The 20,873-nt window shown below is 46.6% G+C and overlaps 1 protein-coding gene across 3 annotated transcripts in view; it reads right to left on the bottom strand.

The window, feature by feature from the left end:
* The window catches only part of epha6 (eph receptor A6), a 203,277-nt gene that overhangs the window by 18,858 nt on the left and 163,546 nt on the right, over positions 1-20,873 (bottom strand). For all 3 annotated transcript variants that reach the window (XM_064310573.1, XM_064310575.1, XM_064310574.1), the window contains exons 7-12: positions 13,722-13,846; positions 13,117-13,279; positions 11,396-11,504; positions 4,317-4,387; positions 1,061-1,186; positions 358-543 (exon numbers count right to left, since the gene is read on the bottom strand). In XM_064310573.1, coding sequence (XP_064166643.1) covers positions 358-543; positions 1,061-1,186; positions 4,317-4,387; positions 11,396-11,504; positions 13,117-13,279; positions 13,722-13,846 — 780 coding nt within the window. The remainder of the gene's footprint in view (positions 1-357; positions 544-1,060; positions 1,187-4,316; positions 4,388-11,395; positions 11,505-13,116; positions 13,280-13,721; positions 13,847-20,873) is intronic.

Raw genomic sequence — 20,873 nt, forward strand, 5'->3', positions numbered from 1 at the left:
GGCTGAGCGGATCAGCGTGGGGAATGACAGGGACGGACGCGGGGAAGGAAGGCTGCTGTTTGCGCTCTCTTCCCCTGGGGGAAGCCTTTGCTCAGTTTCCTGGAGAACGGAAACCTCCCAGCCGGGGAATATGCTACACAAGTTTATACTTTCATTCGCTGTGTCGGCACTTACTGCACTGTGCGCAGTCAAATGCATCAGCGCTTGATCACGTCAGGCACGCACACATCCGGTTCTCCTATTTAGCCAGGAAAATCACATTATGCTGTTTTATTTTAATTCCTTAGTGGTGTTGCGTAGCATCTGTAGGAAAAACCCAGCATTCCTATTCGAAGGCTCAGGAAGACCGGCTCTTACTTTTAGTGACCACGCCCTCCAGTCTGATGATGTTGGGGTGGTCAAACTGTCCCATGATGCTGGCCTCTCTGAGGAAGTCTCGCCTCTGCCTCTCCACGTAGCCGCCCTTCAGGGTCTTTATGGCCACCGGGATCTCCCGCTTCCCCGGGGTGCGAAGACGTCCACTGCACACCTCCCCAAACTCCCCTGCAACACACAGCCATTTCTCTCACACCTTGCCCTCGTGAACCCACGCAAGTCCTTCTCCACAAGCCTCTCTCTCGTTTGCCATTTTTTCATTGCATTGACTTTAAATCTCCACTGGATGGCAGTAATGAGGTTTACAGAAGCGTCGACTGAGACAGCTCTTCCTCATCTTTTAAAATATTTACTTCCTCTTTTCACCTTCCCAAGTATCTATTCTTAGTAACTATTTTTGCTCCACTCAAAACTGGAAATGGTTCAATATCTCTGCACCAAAAATCACTTTTAAATCTGGAGCACTGCGTTATAATTAAGTTTCTCTATGTGAAAGAAAGGTGATATATCTGTAAAATTAAGATTCATCATTTCATATTGCACAGGTTTTACTAAACGGTGGAAATTATATCGCAAAGTAGGTGACTCATCCTGCCTGCTGTGGTGAAAAGTATGAGATAACACAGCATGTCTGCTGAAATGGAGTTCAGCCTGAGGGAGGTTAAAGTTCGGGAAGCGTGCCCACCTGCTCCAATCACTCTCTCGATACGGATGCGGGACGGGTCGATCTCCTTGGCAAACTCGTGGACCGCCTGGGCGGGGTCCTCGTAGGTGTCCGGGTCGATGTAGGTCTTTATTCCCGGGAAGGGGACTGGAGCAGGAAAAGGGAAGAGAAAGGTCGCAGGGCTCAGCGTGAGCACAGCTCAAACACAGGCGCTCGTCTTGCTTCTCATCTGGTGTATTTGTCTCACTGCTAAAAACTTTAAAGGCTCCCCATGAAATGCAGATAGAGCCCTCACACTCTGAAAACACCCCTCCACCCCTGCAATTTTGGACGTAATTGAGTCCTGAAGGTTGGAAAGGCATCAGTATATCACGGGACTGTGGAAGCCATTAGGAAAGAGCGGAGAGTGGCGCCTTTGGCCTCGGCAGTGCCCTCTCTCTGTCTCACTTTGATGACCTCGCCAAGGCTGGCACTGAAACCGGCTATTCTTTCTGAGATTTGAGGAAAATCAAGGCCGTGCTATAAACGGAGAGAGAACGAGAGAGAAAGGAAGAGAGCGAGCGAGAGGAGATAGAGAGAGAAAGAGAAAGAGAGAGAGAACGAGAGAGAAAGGGAGAGAGGGAGAGAGCGAGCAAGAGGAGATAGAGAGAGAAAGAGTGAGCGAGAGAGAGCGAGAGAGAGAAAGAGAGAGGGCGGGAGCGAGAGAGAAAGAGAGGGGGAGAGACTGGCGCCATGAGCAGAATATGAAATGAGAGCTCATTGGGCCTGGCCAAAAAAAGAAAAGAAGCAGGAGGCAGATAGCACTAAGCTCCTAATGATTGTGTATATGCACACATCAAAGGGCTTGCAAAGGACACTGCGTCTGTGTCCCCAGACTGTGCATGTGCACTAACACTGGACATCTGTGGCTGAACCAGCTGCTTCCCCACGTTGCAGGTCCACATGCTGCAGATGCAGAGAAGGAGAGTGCAGACAGTTTCTGCAAGGCTCCATACCCACAGTTACAGGTAAGGTAGCTTGCACAGATACAGGTAAAAGCAAAGCAGGTGTAGACATAACCCACACAGATACAGGCAAAAGCAAAGCAGGTGTAGATATAGCTTGCACTGATACAGGTAAAGGCAGAGCAGGTACAGATATGGCCTGCATAGATACAGATTAAGGCAGTAGCAGCAGTTGATTACTCATAATACAGGTAAACAGGCCAAAGCAGAGTATAGATATATGCGCTTGGCATAAATACAGGTAAAAGCAGAGCAGGTTTACCATAGATACAGGTAAAGGCAGAGCAGATATAGATATAGGCTGCATAGAAACAGGTTAAAGCAGAGCAGGTTTACCATAGGTACAGGTAAAGGCAGAGCAGATATAGATATAGGCTGCATAGATACAGGTTAAGGCAGAGCAGGTTTACCATAGATACAGGTAAAGGCAAAGCAGGTATAGATATAGGCTGCATAAATACAGGTAAAAGCAGAGCAGGTTTACCATAGATACAGGTAAAGGCAGAGTAGGTGCAGATATAGGCTGCATAGATACAGGTAAAGGCAAAGCAGATATAGATATAGGCTGCATAGATACAGGTAAAAGCAGAGCAGGTTTACCATAGATACAGGTAAAGGCAGAGTAGGTGCAGATATAGGCTGCATAGATACAAGTAAAGGCAGAGCAGGTGTAGATATAGCCCACACAGATGTAAAAAAGGCAGAGCAGAGCTTGGGTGGCAGTTGTGTCCGTTAGGCTCAGTGGGGACCTATATATAACCTCGACACAATCCCCTGCTTATCAGTCTTTCATCACAGGAATGAAATCTCATATTGTGGAGGCAGCCAGGGAGAAAGAGAGAGGAGGGCGGGAGAGAGACACAGAGGAGAGGGAGAGAGTGAAAGAGCGAGAGGAGAGGGAGAGAGACAGAAGGATGCAGGAGGAAGAGAAGCAGCAGACAGAAAGGGATTCAGACTGAATTCCAGGGAGGAATGGAGCAACCCAGTGGAATGGATAAAGGTGTCCTCTGAGCGTTCTGTTCTGTTGACTTGTTTACAGCCTTCAATTTAATACTTATCTTGCAATTTGGTTTTGTACTGTGAAGTGCAAAGCCATTTAGAGAAGCGACGGTGGCTTTATTGATGCCAAAAACAACTGCCAGAGGTGGGAAGCACCATCCACCTGCAAAGCAAAAGTGCAGCCGCCGCTATCTCATTACTAGGACAAGCGGGTGTAAACATGCGGCTGTTTATGCATGCTCAAGCTCTTCTTTCGAGAGTGGTTAGTCATTAGCTGCGGCTTCTGATTGAGAGCGCACCTGCGCTTCATCTCAAAATATACTGGGGCTCTGACAACACCATGACCTTCTTACACATGTTCCAGGATCGGGGGTGCCAAATCAACAAAAGTTGACTTAAATTAGTAAATACAGCAGGTGTAAAAGTAGGTATGGTGCTCTCATTTAAATTTTATGATTACACATTTCCATTACACGTATTTTTTTTCATATTTGCGCACCTGGATGATCCAGAGCATTTAGTGACAGCTATCTTTCCTCAGCTCTGAGTGTGGTGTCCCGTTTCGCAGCCCTGAGAATACTGGTACACCGGACACACTTTCACAGAGTCACTGAATTAGGTTCGTTTTCTTGGGATGGTGGTAAATGTGGCTCATAGCTATTTTCGATTCACGGCAGGATGAGCGGTTCCATTTTGGTTAGGAGTGGCACTTGAGCGTGTCATTGAAATCTGACACACGCAAAGGGACAGAGATTTCCAGCAAGAAATTAAAAACAAAAATGAGGCCTTCAAGTTAAGACATTATAATTGAAAGCTAATAAGACTATTCATTTGAGAGAATTGGAGTTTGAGGCTGAAAGTGCTTCATTACACGCTAGCTTTGAGTCACAGTTTTAGTTAAGTCATTAAGACTAAGATTAAGTTCATTAAGAGGGATCCCCTTTTTCAGGAGGAAAAGAAGGGTTATTATTTCTTGAATTTGGACAAAAAAACGGCTTGACGCAAGGAAAACACAAACAAGCAACGTTTTTATGTGGAGTTTGCAAAACATTTGAAATACTTTTGATGATACAACCAATGGTGCATGTCCAAGGATAGCAAATTAGCTCAAATTAAATTGGAATGAATGTCTGGTAGGATCAGGCAAACTGTGTAAAGTAGCCTGATATAGCACTGGTAAAGGTTTCACACTGTAAAGGAAACAGCAGGATACGTTAATTCCAAGATTAACAGTGTAATTCAGGTGAAAGGCAGCTCGGAGAGTTTTTACTCACTGTGTCCATTCTGGTAGTGTGTCCTCCTCTTCTCGTCTGACTTCATCTTGGCTTTAATGTACCACTGACATCTGTGAAACATCAGAGGGAGCAAGAAAGAGATGAGAGATCTCAAATTGGGCTCTCCATCACTTAGAGATGGGAGCCCAAGCTACAGAAACAAATAACAGCTCGGCGAGATTGCTTCTCTCCGACACGTGGCGCGTCTGCGGACCGATTGGCTGCGGAAGGTCAGCGAACATCGAGGAGGAAAACCCTTATCGGATTCCTCCCTGTTGTTTCAAACTTCACACTGAGACGGCAATTGGCAACAAAACGCCGACTTGGCTTCCTTGCGTCTGCGCGGCGATGTTCTCTGAAACATCCTCCATGTGCCTGTCCCATGTTATCTGAAGAATTTCTCAGCGCACTTTGGGAGCAGGAGGCCCACAGAAAAAGCGCAGTAAAGTGCTGCGTCAATGTGACTGTCCTGTGACTCGTGTGTGAGGGATTACATGCGCTCTGTCGCAGGGAAAGGCAATGCCCTACCCCTGATTCTGTGGATTTTACTGTTAGGCTAAACGAACACAGCTGGCCGTGTGATTGCAGCACTCAGCATTTCTCTCCTCATATTCACCCCAGACTCTTAATAATCAATCAAACTATGCAATCAAGCCCGGATGAAGCAGGAAGCGGAGCCATCTCCTTTTCCCTAGGATTAACGCCGCCTGTCTTCGCTCTACAAGGGAGAAAATATATACTCATCGAGCAGATTTAACACTGAGCGCTCTGCGGTGAAGGTCAGTGTGCGGTGAAGAGTGGCCAAGAGGAGAGAGGAGAGGATATAAGGCAGAGAGCCGAGGCGTATGAAGGGAGAGCAGAAAGCGAGTGACGACCGCGCTGACTGCACGCTGAACACCGACAGCGCCTTCCTGCGGCGTTGCAGCAGCTCCCTCCCACAATCCAGCGCGGAAGCTCGCCGGTAATCCACAGACACCTGGTCACCTGCTCTCTGCTTTTATTGCGCTTTTAATAAAAGCTGTTCCTGGCCTGCAGCGCCGGTGTTCCTCCCGCCCAGCCCGCACTCAAACGGATTACATCAGAGACCCCCGCGGCGCGGCGCAGCGCTAAACCCCGCGCACGCTAAACCCCGCGCGCTCTCCCGCGCGCTCGCGGCTCCGGCTGAGGCTGCCAGACGCCGCTCAGGCCCTTTATGAGTTTATAACGCCACGCCACCCTTCGCCGCTGGAGCCACATGACGCAAGCTTAGCCTGTCGGGAAAAACCTACGCCTCACTCACAGTGTAAAAAGGCAGGTCACGCTCAAACCTCACAGAACCCCTAGCAGAGCATGAGGGAATTCCAGAATAAACATTCACAGCTTTATTTTCACTTTAGATGGCCTTATACATTTCCCATAATGTCCGTTTGTAAAGCAGATGATTTACAGAGGTGATTCAGGTTGTATGCCTTTGAAATAAGTACAAAAGGAGCACACAGAGGTTCGGTTATAATCCGCCATCATCCGGATACAAATTCAGTTCTGTTACGGTGTTTAGAAAGTTTACTTTGAGAAAAGCCCCCTTGACATGAGCACTTTGGTAAGGTGTGATTAATGGATCTCCATTTGTACTTCCATTTTCACAAGTGACCATTATTTCCCTCTGTTACACTTTTGAGCATATGTATTGGGGTGTGCTATTCATAGCCTACTATCCACACATTCCATAAACCAGGATTTGCATAACAATTCAATCATTAAGTTGTTGGAAAGAATATCACAGGCTTCTGCTGTACACTTAAGGAATCGCTTGCTCTTGGATCCAATAAAGAATTTTCTGTGAGATGTTTTCAATGATGAACAAAGGCCAAGGCCTCCAAACCTCTTGTCCCATTATGGTACCACCTCCACAGACAACACGATTACAGATATGCCATTTCAGTGATGCAGGGCATGCTGAAGGGACTGACTTGTATATGGAGAGACTGGGACGAGGAATTGGCCCTCTGTGAGGACTGGGGAGGAATGGCCCTCTGTAGAGACTGGGGGAGGAACTGGCCCTCTGTAGAGACTGGGGGAGGAATTGGCCCTCTGTAGAGACTGGGGGAGGAACTGGCCCTCTGTAGAGACTGGGGGAGGAACTGGCCCTCTGTAGAGACTGTAGAGAGAGAGACTGGGTAGGCCCTGCGTATTTGATTCTAGCAGTAATGAGACACTTTTGGAGAGGTGATAGTAGACTTCTGGTGTGACTCAGTTCTGGGTTCGTCTTCAGATTGAAACAAGAAGAAAGTTCCTAAAAAGAACGGATCTCTAAAATGGCAAGATGGGGAAACACTGACTGACACTGATTTTCACTTTAAAAGGTCACCGGCACCCCCTGACCAGCTCAAATCGACTGTAAAACACAGAGTGATTGCATGTATTCTGTTGGAGCCCTAGAACATGTATATATGAATTAATCCAATCAGAGCGCAGGGCCCAGTGAAGACAGAAGACATCCAGTATACTGGTGACCAATGAGGAGGCACGTGTACTGGACAGTGAATGCTAATTTCCTCCCAAAGAGGGCTGAACATGGTCGTGTCCATGCCTGCACATGTGCCCTTATGAGGTACCTGCCTATGGTGAAGGACCGGAGCAGATGAAGCCCTCGCTGGGGTGCGGATGGGCACCACACACAGCCGCACAGCCGCACTGAGCGAGCAAACAAACGAATGGGGCAAAGAAAAATGCACCTAGGAGCTGAAGGTGAGTGAAAAAAGGGGAAATTATAATAACACATGTCTGGGGACTGGAGATCGGATTAATCAAACGCCATGTCTGGGGGAGGGAAGATGGATGGTGGGGGGGGCACTGTCAGCTCCTCCGCGAGCAGCTCCCTGTGAGTCCGCAGGATGAATGCCTCTCCTTCAGAGTGACAGCCTGTCCCCTGATGTTGCCGTGGTGACAGACAGCAGCCACACAGGTGGCGAACAGAGCCTGTCCTGTTGTGGAGTGAAAAGTGATGGAAGGGCTAGGGTCTGATGGAGAGGGGGGTGAGTGGGGGATGCGTTAAGCTGGGAACCTCGACAACATCTAACATGCGGTCCAAATCCTGCACAGCCTTGTGGGTGTTTCCACCGAAATACAAAAATACAGTGGGAAAATATAGTCCTATAGAATGTGCTGGAGAGAGACAGAGCTGCCTGCACACAGCCATGAGGACCACACTGGCTCACACTGGTTCTGTTCTGCGAGCCTGAGGATGTGGAGCCTATAGCTGAGAGGGGAGAGCCCGTGCACAGCGCAGATCTCACACACTGGACCAACACGCCTGCACTCTGGGGGTGGGCCCTACTGACCGCTCGGTCAAACCGGGACAGAGCGGCGTGTCCAACGATGCCACCGCCAAGCCCGTAGCCTGCGCGGCGCGTGTAATCTCCGAGCAGACGCGCCAACAATAAAAGCTGATTTCGGCTGTGATCACAATTAGGGGAGGCGGGCGCAATCAGCAGGGCAGCTGCAGAGATGAGAGGCGTCTGCTTCAAGCTGCGCTCTGGGCTGGAGCGGGACGCGGAGACCCAAGCAAAGAGAATTTCCAATCAGAGGACAGAAAATGGAGGCGAGCGTTTCTGTGGAAAGGGCATTTCCTCCAGGCCCGGTCTGAGGCGGACGGCGTGCGCGGCTCTGACGCTGACAGACGGAGGCGACAGCAGGCGCTCGCTCACGGGCGCGGGAGAGCGGGGCAGCGGAAGGGGTCGCCCGGGCCTTTAAACCGTCATCCGGCCGCAGTGAGCGAGTCGCCTGCCTTTCAGCACAGACACGTGACAGGAGAGGAGCCGCAGGGAGAGACGGCGGTCTGAAGAGGCCCGCTGGCCCGCTGCCACGCCCCGCCTCCGCCAGGATGCTCGCAGGCGCCGGAAAAGGCACTCAGGGGAATACAGCGCTTTCTATTCCGCGACTCGGAACGCATGCCCCACAATCCTCCACAACAGACTCACAGTACACGTGCACATAGATAGCCCTGCAACATATGGAAACATTTACATTTAACAGCCTCGGTGCTGTTTGCGATGCACCTCAGAGGATTCCATAGCAAACTGATATTTTTACACGTTTCATAACCAGCAGTAAAAAGACAACAGGAGCCACGGTCTGAGGGAGTGATTATAAGACGATCTTGTAAAATGAAAGTGTGGAGAGGGAGAACTCAGTGCTAAAGCCGGCTCTGCAGAACAGCGGCGGCCGCAGCACTGTGGAAACTGCGGCGGGACCTTCTCGCATGGCGGTATGGCGCCTTACCGCGAGACCGAGCTGACGGCGGCAGCTCCTCTGACTGTTTCTGTCCCACCCTGCTCGCTCTGAACGTAAAGCCGTCTTCAGGCAAAATAAATGTGGACTCGCGCTTCCTTTTACAGGATATTTACAGGGCTTTTAGAGGGCAGAAATATGGCCCGCATCTCCAGCGGCTGCGTGGCTAATATAAGTGAGTGAAGGCGCAGGGACGGACGCAGGATTTACGGCAGCTTGCAGACTTCTCCTACACAATGAGCTTTTTTTCCTCGGCTGAGCGGGAGGTGCTTGCAGCAGGGAGAGCGGTCTGCAGTTCTGTGCTGCTGGAACCGAGAGGCTGGGGTTGCGTTTTGGCTCTTTGTACCTGTGATCTCCGGACCGGCATGCAGATGCCAGTCATTAGTGAGTATCAGCTCTCAATGCCAGTGCGCAGGGCCCATTAGTGAGAGAATCCTCTGAAACGCGCACCGCCAGCCTGCAGTGCACCAGCTGCATCGGGCCGTTGCCCTGGTGCTGAATGGCTGCTTTTTGGCAGTACACAGCAGCTCATTTGAATAATGCCTGGGCACTGAATTCCATCACAAGCTGGCTAAATGCAAACTGAGGAAGGATGGACTGAGACACTACAAACAGAGGTCACAGTGAGGACTGCTTGACTTGCAATGCTTCAGGGACAATGATCTCACACATTAGAACTTACTTTGTGAAACAAATGCTCTAAGATTTACGTATGACAACACTATCTGGCCAGTGTTCTTCCCTTTTCCAGCCCAACACAGACCCAACAGAAAAGTCAACCAAATGTGTCTTTGAAAATGCACAAAATGTAAGGTACACTTTTCCCTTGCTATAGACTGTATAAAATAATACAAGTACCAAGCTATATTTAAATTTTCAATCATAGAAAATATTTTACTTTCTTAATGATACATTGGAATCTACAAAAACACTTTTCTCATATCACATACAAATAAAATCCAGAGCCACAAATATTCACAGCTTTGTTTTCAGTACCTCACGAACCATACCTTCAAAATATTAACTGAATCATCTTCTATAGTGTTTCATGAGACTGGAGAACTGTCCCCCCAGACCCAAGTACCAGGCCTTTATATATAACCCATTAGTCCTGGCAAAGGGTAGCAGCTGGCATGATTGCCAATATGTCACAGCCACTGCCCTGTCTGGGAGTCCAGCTGTCCACGGTCCTGCAGCCCTTCCAGGCGCGTGAAACAGCAATGGTGCTGAACGGACAGCGCACCCCAGTAAGTGTGTTCTGAGGTGCGCTGTCCGTTCAGCACCTTCGGTGTTACAGATACCTGGAAGGGCTGCAGGACCACACAAACATTCATTCACCTATAAGAACAGGTAAAATAACACCGGTCGTTGGCTGCGATATGATCACAGGACGGGGTCTTCGATCAGCTCCACCTCAGCAGTGAGCGTCAACCGCTCTTTGACCCCTGAGGCATGGTCCAGAAGACTGGCAGTCCAAACGCCATTAAATATTCACGCACAAGCACCTGCTGGGATCAAACCACTGGGCTGCGATGACTCAGCTCTCGCCCGGGTTTAAGTAACTGGAAAAGCGGTTAAGCCAACCGGATGCAGCGTGTGATTGTGCCCCGTCGCCACTGACCCATTAGCCTGGGAGGCTTCTGCTCCGGCAGACACATGCCTGGGATTGAATTAGCACTGGAGATGTGCGTAATGATAGCAGTCAGGCAGCCCATGCTTGAGGTGATGGTCAGTGGATCCTCCTCCCCCCAGGGGACACATGAGATTAGCCCCCTCCCCCCAGTAGGCTAAGGTATTGTTAATTCGGGAAATACCACCTTCTGAGAGGAAGCCATTCACCCCTCCCCCATGTTTTGAGTGGCAACACCATGGGGTGCCAGCTGCTCCCCAAGCACCAGGGAACACTTGTAAGACTCTGCCTCAGGCAGACACAGGGGGAAACATTATTCCCTTCAGAAGACAGAACTCCACCCACCCACTAGCATCATCATCAACATCGTGGCCTACAGTAAATCACACAAACCTGTGTCCCTCCTTTTCACCTATTCTTCACTGTCAAGAAAGATCCATGAAACACAGAACAAGCCTGAAAACTGATCTCCAGCCTCAGACTCAATCAATGTTTAATTAAGGCCATGCAGTACAATAAAATAAAACAAATACAAGGTAAACGGAGAGTGGAGCCTTTGGAAGTTTGTGCTCATTTGCACAACTTCATTCACTTTTGCACTGGAATTGTGTGCAAACCAATTTTGAAGCCTTTAAAAAAAATCCAGAGACTGACAAACTAGTGCACAGCTGTAAATTTGTTTTAAATAATCAAATAATTAAATTTAAATTAAATTTAAAGACCTGATAACAGAGGACTATGTGTTAAATCCCCAGCCTATTCACTCTGATTTAGACCCACTGCCTCTCTGCATTACAAAGACGGACTGATATGACCCTATTATGGACTGGTGCAACACTGAAGGGGATATGACCCTATATTGGACTGGTGTCATGTTGAAGGGGATCCCCTTAAGATAAGTAGCACATTTTGTTCCAAACTGATTTGTGATCTTGAACAGTGCTTGTTAAAAATTTTTATCCTCCCACCACTGTCAGAGCTCTTGACAACTGGCTGTTCTGTTAATCTAATGCAAATCTGCAGTGTAGACAGAGGAAAGTACAGGTTCCTCATGAAAATGAACAGGACAGCTCCAGGTGCACATGTTCCTGAAGATGTGTAGGTGCTGCCTGTTTGTGGCAGGGGCTGTGTGAGTGCTTGATTGGTGCAATCTGTTTGTGTGTGGGGTGGATTCTCTTACCTTCCAGTGATGAGGAAGAAGAGGGTGAGGATCACCAGAAGGGTGAAGCCACCCACTGCTGCCGTGACGATGACCAGCACCTGACCCTGATCAGCTGCCATGTCTGAGGCTGAGGGATGGAGAGCAGAGAGCGTGATGACATCATCACACCACACCCTACAACCCCCCAACACTGTAAATCACCAACCAAAAAACTCTGTAACACCCTACAAAGCTATCCAACACAAACTCCATTATTAACAGACCATTAGTCATAATCTCCTTGGTGTAGTCATGCAAGAACAATAATCTTTGATGGCTCTGTTTTATCTAACTATCCGACTAAGCTGGTATCTCATTTTGTATTTGATAAGAATCACATTCCATAACACAAGCTCTATTTACAATATAGATACACCAGAAATGCAGTGGACAAATGTGCAGTGTGTTGAATAAATAAATACATGAAATAAATATGCATGTATAATCATCTGACCGCACAAATACATAATTAGTGATATTACTGCGTGACATTTCAGCTGCTGATGTTGAGATAAATAAACACTGTTGATCTGCGAGTTCGAACAGTAACTAATAGAAAGGAAAACATCCATTCATTTGAAAATTCCTCAGTAAATAATTGGGGTCTCGTTTTCTCTTCATGAATATAAATGATGGTGAATCTCCTCAAGATTATCAAAGACTTATTTGCAAATTAAATTGGATGTCTGCGGCAATAATTCAAACAGTCCATTGTACCATTCAATTGGTTTAATACATTTCATGAAATTGTAATTCTCCCACAATTGTCCTGTTAAATTGAGCCAATCTAATATTCATGATTTCCCATTTTGTCAATAATTTCTGGTTTCTACTAAAACGCTGATAATTGAAATGCAATTCCCATTAGCTACTGGCCTTTCTTTATTCATAGGTGATGAATATCAATTTAGAATAAAAGCTGGTGGGCTGAACCAGGGCAGTGGGGAGATGGGGTGGGCCTGGGTGACCGAGCTCCAGGCCTCGGATGAAGAGGGACGTCTGCATGTCTCCATGGCAGATCACTTCACAGGAGCTCTGCCCTGTTCTGCAGTCCGCACGCTCCTCTGACGGGCTAATTAATGACACGCGCCTGATTGCTGAGTGCTAATGAGGGCGGCTCATGCGCGGAAATGGGTCTCCTGTGTGCCACGGGATGGCCGGTCCACTCGCAGGCTCTCAAACACACTGCAGGCGGGAGCCGGGAACCTTCCGGATGGGGCCTGCTTATGGCCATTGACAGGCGTGTCTGACGCGGGGTGAGATAAATATGAGCTAAACTGGAGGGACTGGCACTGATACGCTTCCGACTTGTACAAACTGCCGTCGCTGTCTATAAAGTGAATAAAAATAAATACAAGGCGATAGCATTACTCATGTAACTGAAAGAATGAGTGCGCTGCTGGGCTCACTCCCGCAGTGAAATCCTTCTTCATTGGGGCTGATCACCCTGCTGACAGCTTGCCCGGGGCCCAAGGGCCACCCGTCTGTGGGGGCTTAATTTGCTGAGGATGTGAAAGCTAAAGCCCATTTAACAGGGGCTGTAATCTCTCTCTGTCTGAGTCTGTTCCTGTCTGAACCGGTCTGTGCAGGGGGAGGGGTAGGCAGAGGGGCGTGTGTGTGTGTGTGTGTGTGTGTGTGTGTGTTCCCGCTGTGTACGCTGCTGAGTTGTGTCATAATCAAGCGGGCGTGAGAGGGCTTACTTTCGTCTCCTGTCTCGTACTCAAACTTGGGGCTGTAGCTGCTGTAGCCTGTAGAGCTGCGGGCGCGGATGTGGAAGATGTAGCGGGTGGAGGGCTTGAGGCCAGTGATGATGACACTGGGGGTCTTGGTACGGGTGGAGGAGTAGCTCATCTGTTCATGTTCCTGAGGGACAGAGCACAGAGCACATCCCTGAGTACAGCAGAGCACAGAGGATACAGCACAGCACAGAGCACAGAGTATACAGCAAAGCACAGAGCAGATCACTGAGTACAGCACAGATCACAGATTATAGGACACTGCACAGAGCAGATCACTGAGTACAGCACAGATCACAGATTATAGGACACAGCACAGAGCAGATCACTGAGTGTAGCACAAAGCACAGCACAGAGCAAATCACTGAGTACAGGACAGAGCACATCACTAAGGAAACAGCACAGAGCACAAAGGATAGAGCACAGCACAGAGAACAGAGGAGAGAGCACAGCACATAGCACATCCCTGAGTAACGCACAGAGCACAGAAGATACAGTGCAGGGCACAGAGGATAGAGCAGAGAGCAGAGGGAACAGATTAAAGAGCACAGCTGTGGTAGGTGCTGTACCTTCTCATAGTACTTGATCTCATAGTCCATGACTGGAAGAGTGGGCTGTTCTGGCTCTTGCCAGGAGAGGGCGATGCTGTTCTGGGAAGCCCAGTCTTTCCTGACCACGCCCACCAGCGAGGGACCTGCCAGACAGGACACAGGCCAACACAGGTCAGACCCCGCGGCCCTCTGTCCTGCCCGCATCCAATCAGGGCTCATTAGCACTCATAATACCGCTGTAACCGGGGGGATGGTGTGACAGGGTCAGCGCCCGCTGTCCCAGTAACAAGGATCTCCAGCGCTGCAAAATGGCCCCAGTCAGGAGAAATCCCACAATGCACAACAAGAGGACAACGGGGTCACCTGCGCACAGTCACGATCGCTTCACCTTACCCTCCCTCTCCCTCTCCGAAAAGCACGACTCACCTTCCCTAGTTAACTTCATTTAGCTGCTCAGTCATGCTAAATTCACAGTAAATAAATCGCTCCAATCATCTGTAGCACATCAGCTCACTGACCCAGCCCTAAAATGGTGCTAATGGTTTCCCGGTATTAGTGGAAAATAGAGCGGCGGTGAGGTTAAAAATGAAGGGTGAAGGTATGAACACTGATGCAGTGTTGTTTAACACAGATAGTGGCAACAGAGTTTAAACACCAAATGGGGAGATCAGAAGTGTACATCACAGGTCAGTTTTAATTCATTTACCGGGAATCACAGAAAATCTGAGTGCGTACCATTAAACTGTTAAGATTGGTTTGGTTTTTATATGCTCCCACTATTTTAATAACAGAGATTAGATCATATTTGTGTAATGTCTGACTGGAATAAGCAATTATTATTTAAAAACAGGCCATGTGGATATGTTTTGCATTACCTCTTTGCAAACAGGGTATATTTCAAAGTTTAAAGGTTGAGAAAGACACTGATACTGGTTTTTGCAATCCCAGAATTCAATATTGACAGTGGCAAGTTAATATTCATGGGAAAGAGGGAGCAAATATTTAGCTGGGGAGATTAAATTTGTATAAATCGTATTACCAGTACTGATTGAATTTCTGTTAAGTAAATATTCACCCAGGGCACTCTAAAGCAGCCATAACAGGTAATAACAACTACTGTCAGAGTAATTAATATCCCATTAGCTGGAAAACTGCAGATAGTAAAGGGAGTGCTGAACTGGTGATGAAAAGGAGAGATAGAGGGAAAAGGAGAGAGAGAGAGAGGGATAGAGAGAGAGATGGCGTATTCTTTTCTTGTCAATCTTGTCAGTTTGTTACACTGAAATGATCTGTTGATGGAATTCCAGACTGAAGTGGATTGAGTGAAGATTAGACTGTAAGACAGAGGTTCTTGGGCTTGTGTTCATGCTTGGTGTGTGACCAGTGAAAAGTCACTTTAAAGAAAATCTTCCGCAGAGCATGAGAACCTGCTGCCACAGATGAGAACACGTTTTCCCCTCTGCTCCTGTGATTTCTCTCTTATTGCAGAATGCATGAATTTCACATTGTAAATATCTTTCTGGTCCTAGGTAGGCCTGAGGAACGAAGCAGCACACATACGCTTCTAATCAGACACCCTTCAGATTCTCTGTCAGATGAGTCCTCATGACCACCCCCCACTGAGACAGACAGCCACGGTCAAGGTCAGTCAGTAATGGTCACGGTCAGTAAAGGTCGCAGTCCGTACTGGTCACAGTCAGTAAAGGTCGCAGTCCGTACTGGTCACAGTCAGTAAAGGTCGCAGTCCGTACTGGTCACAGTCAGTAAAGGTCGCAGTCCGTACTGGTCACAGTCAGTAAAGGTCGCAGTCTGTTATGGTCAGCCATGGTCCACTCGGTCACTACTCTGTTCTTGCCCTTAGCACTGGTACTCAGACCCTTGGAAATGATAGTGAGGAACTTCACAGTGTAGGGCTCCGGTGATCAACAACCACATGCCAGAGCCAGACCCAGAACACAAGCCATTTCCAGTATGCACTCAGGCTGCAGAATCACATGCACACACACACACACACACACGTGCACGCACACACACAGGCACACACACAGGCACGCACACGCGCGCACGTACACACACACACACACACGCACGCACGCACACACATCCGTGCGCGCACACACACACACACGTGCCCTCTACAGAACTGAACCAAAGCATCAGCTACTCCACAGTCTGTCTGCATTCCTTATCGAAGAACAGGGCACTGAGAAAACCTTTTCCATTCACCTGTAGTTCAGTCTTCACGTCAGCAGTTTGTTACCGTCACAACTGCATAAATACATATTAAGTGCTTCCTTATTGTGTTGTTTAACTTAATATATACTTTTGAATGCATTATTTACATACAATACATACATATTTAGCTCACAGTGCATTAATATAAATGTAAATTGAATTTATGTACAGTATATGCCATAAAATCTGCTAAGCTTAGGTAGTTGTAAAATGGGCAGTTATGCACATGCAATTTAATTAAACACAGGCAGTTAAACACACACAGTTTCATTAAACACAGACAGTTAAACACACACAGTTCCATTAAACGCAGGCAGTTTACGCACAGGCAGTGTACACACAGGCAGTTTCATTAAACACAGGCAGTTTACACAGGCATTTTAATTAAACACAAGCAGTTTACGCACAGGCAGTTTAAGCACAGGGAGTTTCATTGAACACAGGGAGTTTAAGCACAGGCAGTTTCATTAAACACAAGCAGTTTACGCACAGGCAGTGGTGACTAAACACTAGCCAGTCTTCAGCTTGTGCCCATACTATACAATTTTCCAGCAAAAGGCCATTTTACAACTCAAGCAGAGCTAAGATGGCTAATCAAAAGTTAACTAAATTGTGAAATATTGTAACTTTCCCAAGAGCAGGCACTGGAGTGACGATGTCAGAGGCGGGATTTTGAGAGCGCTCTGTGTCCCTGAGCCCCTACAGTCCTCTGCTTGGCTCTGTGCTGGAATGCTGCGAGCTCTGTGCACAGCACACAACAGAGCAGTACTTCAGTGTTCCGCTTCCCTGTGCAAAACCTGCCCTAAGCGTCTGAAAAACATCCATCCTGGTTTCACTGGTTAAGATAAACAACCTCAGGCCAACCCATGATCCAAATAAAGTGTAGCGCAGATACTCAAAGTATAAAAATGTACACAGGACAAATGAGTTGCATTGTAACATGCAAAGAATCAAAGCAGTAGCATGTACGCTCCTGTTCATTTAGTGCAGGTCAAACTGAATGAGAAGAACTCAATTCTCCTTGATAGGCTAAAATGACTAAATTACTTGAGTAAACTTTTCATTGAATTTTGAGGGAATGGGTTTATTGAATAGTGATTTTTACTGATAGCATTCCTCCAGTTATTTTACCTGCATTTATAGAAATTGCAAAGAGGCCAGTATCTCCAATGCCATATACATGCAATGACAACAAAGTGGTCCTTCTGATTTTAAAAAAAGTGTCCCCACCAACCCGTTTCGTTAAGAAACCTAAAAAGGCTTTCATTAATATATTGATGCTGTGAATAAGGAATGTTTATTTTGCCAAGCGTAATCTGTATGCTTCCAAGGCAGACTGCTTTTAATTGAAACCGCACGCTTGACTTTCAATTCTGCGCTGCAAACCAGCCTTGGGCGGCTTTGTGTCATCAGGCGTCCCCAACAAACACCACAGATCCCCCTTCTGAATAAATCCATACGGTGATTGTGGGGACACTTCTTTTCAGCTTCCACAAAACAGCGGCCACAGGGCACTGGAGAGGTCACCGTCGCTTTGGGAGAGCAAACAGGGTAAAACCCAGACCACAGTGGCCACCTGACCGGGCAGAAGCAAGCAGTACACAGCCTGTGCTTGTTTACTCCCACTCTCAAACGCAGGAGTAATATTGGTGCAGGATGGCAGAGCGAGAGAGAGAGAGCTGGTAGGGGCTCTCCCGCTGCGACGGAAACAGGCGGCTGCCAACCCAGCCTTGGGCACCACGCTGCCGCGCACTGCAAGCTGCCTCTGACGCTCCAGCAGAAATAACAAAGAGCCCCAGCCTAATTATTTCCTTCCATTTTCAAAGTTTTAAATATGGGCCTGGACTCAATCAGTTCATCCTTCAAACACTGACTTATAAGTAAGTTAAGATCCCCCCCACACACACACACAAACACAGTATGGAGATTAAATTCTGATGATCGCTCGCCTAACTGTTGTTGGCGATAAAGGCTGAGGCTTGCATTTAGCTTGAATGTAACTGAAGTTCAGGGTGAATGTTGACTGAATCCAGGCCAGGTGCTGTGAATTATAAGGCAGGCTGAAGTGCTAAACAGACTATGCATGTTTCCATGCAGTGAACAGAAGTATGGCAGGCAGTGAGTAATGGCTGTGGATCTTTCTAGTTTCCTAAATGTGTGTGTACTGTGTACGTGTACTATGATGGCATAATAAGCCCATTCAAAAATGCTACACATGTACAACACAAACTGACAAATTCATTATGGATTTACATTGTAAACTAATTTCCCTTCTCATTAGTAGTAAAACAAACCAACTGAATCTCCCTGCTAGGCCAGACACATCTCAATGGATCTTCAGTGATCAGAACTGCTTGTTCTACATTAATAGGTTTCTGGAATTCAAACTGGCTTGTAGTAACGGGGAAAGGTCTGCTGTGGGGTTCGAACCATGGCCCTGGCTGTTTGCTCTGCAAAACGAGAAATATGATTAGTTATGGACTCAAGCTAAGACCAAGGTCCCCAGCCAAGGGAACTAATCATGCTGTTATTGCTCCTCAAGGGAGGGACATCACATGCAGTGGAGGTTCACATGCTAGCTCACATCTCCGAACTCTGCTACAGTGGCAAATTCGGGGAATTTGGGGAAAAACATCTCCAAGATAACCCGGCCATACCGGTGAGTGTTCATAAATAAAGGCACACATCAGAAATAAAGGCACACATGCAAGGTACTTTGCAGGCCTTGCCTCAGGTAATATCCAGCTGTAAAAACTTTATGTACAATGAGCATGAACTAAGCTATGTAACTGTGCTCTGCCTAAGTGTCAGAACGCTCCCAGTAGAGATCAGAAACCAGGACGTTACACGCTACACGGGACTATCTTTACATGAGCAGTGATACGCTTCAAAGCAATGCTAACATGGTTCTGGTGCATTTATCCTGCAGTATGCTGTAATCAATGCATCTCTCATGAAAATCATATCTGCCTCTGTTTGGCTACTATATTGCGTTATGTAATTGTATCAAAGTGAACATACAACACATACTAGTGCAAGACATGAAACATTGTTACTGGATTTAGCAATGCACATTTGATAAAGTCATAAATCAATATGAACATACTGGTGCATCTGGCCAAAGACATTCTTTTATTTTGTTAAGAAAATTGGTCCATAGGCTTATAAGCCTATGGACTACATTTATTTAATTTGTTCTTCATACTATTTAGACAAAGAGATCCGGAATGAAACTGCCTTTCACTTCATGCTCTCTTATTCACAACTGGTTTCTAACCAAAACACATTGTTATGATTCAAATGTGATAAATCGCATAAGATTTCAGAGGGCTACAATTAGCATTAATCCCATATTTTGCATTCACTCATGCATTACATGTACGTGAATGCTGAAAAACAGCCAGAAAAAACCATGTGTTGATATTTCATTGTACAGATGCCATTGTGTTAAGAGGAGAAAAGCAAATAATCACAACCCAACATCTATTCTGTTTTGGTTCTGTGGTGTGTAAGATCCCACCCCCAGCAAAAAAAAAAAGGTAAATCCACCGCTCTGTATCGGCACAGCAATTACCATGCTTTTGTTAAAAATCTCTATTTTAAATGTTCTAATTAGAGTTAAGAGAAGATTAAAAAGCTATTAAAATGACCTGTCAGTTACTAAGTGTACTGGATGGATTTTCCAATCAGCCATTATTAAATGCACCAGCCGCACTAAACTAATAGAAACTCATTACATGTGCTTGACCTGCGTATGATTTTTAATTAGCTTTCTTCCCCTAAAGGTGTCCATTAACAGTTGAAAAAAATTCAATTCAGACTGAGCTGATGTTACACCATACCTAAATTGTATGTTAATCATTGAATAAAGCAGCTGAAACTAGAAGATGGCACTCTTCTAGTAGAGCGCATACCTCCGCCAACACTATGCAACTGTCAAGATATGCCAGTTCCATGTACGGGATATTCACCAACACGTTAATCACTTCTTCCATGCCATTCACATCAAGAGATGTGCACCTTTTCATGACTGTATCTCAAATTGGGCACTAGACAGGTCTGTTTGAATGCCTGAAAAACTGTTTAGCATTTTAGTTGATTACTGAAACACCACGTGGACAATGAGCGCTATATTTGATCAATAGCCAGAAATGAGCTTGAGACATTTTGTTTGATTGGGACAAGAATGTCATATGGCCATTCAGGACTACACTTCTTCAGTGGTCGGAAATGAGCTCTCCAGCACCTCCATTTGTTTGATTGGGCAGGGCTGCCCAACCCTATTCCTGGAGATCTACCATTCGCTAAGTCTTCACTCCAACCCTAACAAGCACACCTTATTCAACAGCTAGAGATCTTTTTGAGCTGCAATTGAGTAGAATCGGCTGTGCCAAATTAGGATTTAAATGAAATCCTACAGAATTTCCACAAAGTCTCATGCAAATCCATTCATAACTTTTTGAGATACCCTGATAACAGACACAGAGACAGATGGACAGAATGGGCTGAAAACATAACTCCATAAAGGTAAGAGGTGGAGGTAAGACCGGGCATTCTTTAGGAATATGTTGTCATTTCCTTTTAGCATGTGACTTCAGTGAGAACAAAAGAGAATTTAAGGTGTTTTTGGATAGTGGACAGAGCAACATTGAACGCACTCACACACACAGTATATCTAACAGTATATAATTAAAGAACGACCTCTCACTATGAGAGTGAGACCATGCAACATCTTCATTCCAAATTTAATTCAACTGCGACAAACTATTTAAATTAATAAATCATATATCAATTAAGTAAACATGTTGAACCTAACTGCTCGTCATCTGAGAACAAAAACCATGATAGCGACAGCTTCCGATTACTATGCAACAACACAATGAGGGGAACGAAAGGATTAACAAGGACGATAGCAACATATTTACCTCAAAGAAA

This window comes from Anguilla rostrata, chromosome 15 (assembly GCF_018555375.3).
Source record: "Anguilla rostrata isolate EN2019 chromosome 15, ASM1855537v3, whole genome shotgun sequence".
NCBI lineage: Eukaryota > Metazoa > Chordata > Actinopteri > Anguilliformes > Anguillidae > Anguilla > Anguilla rostrata.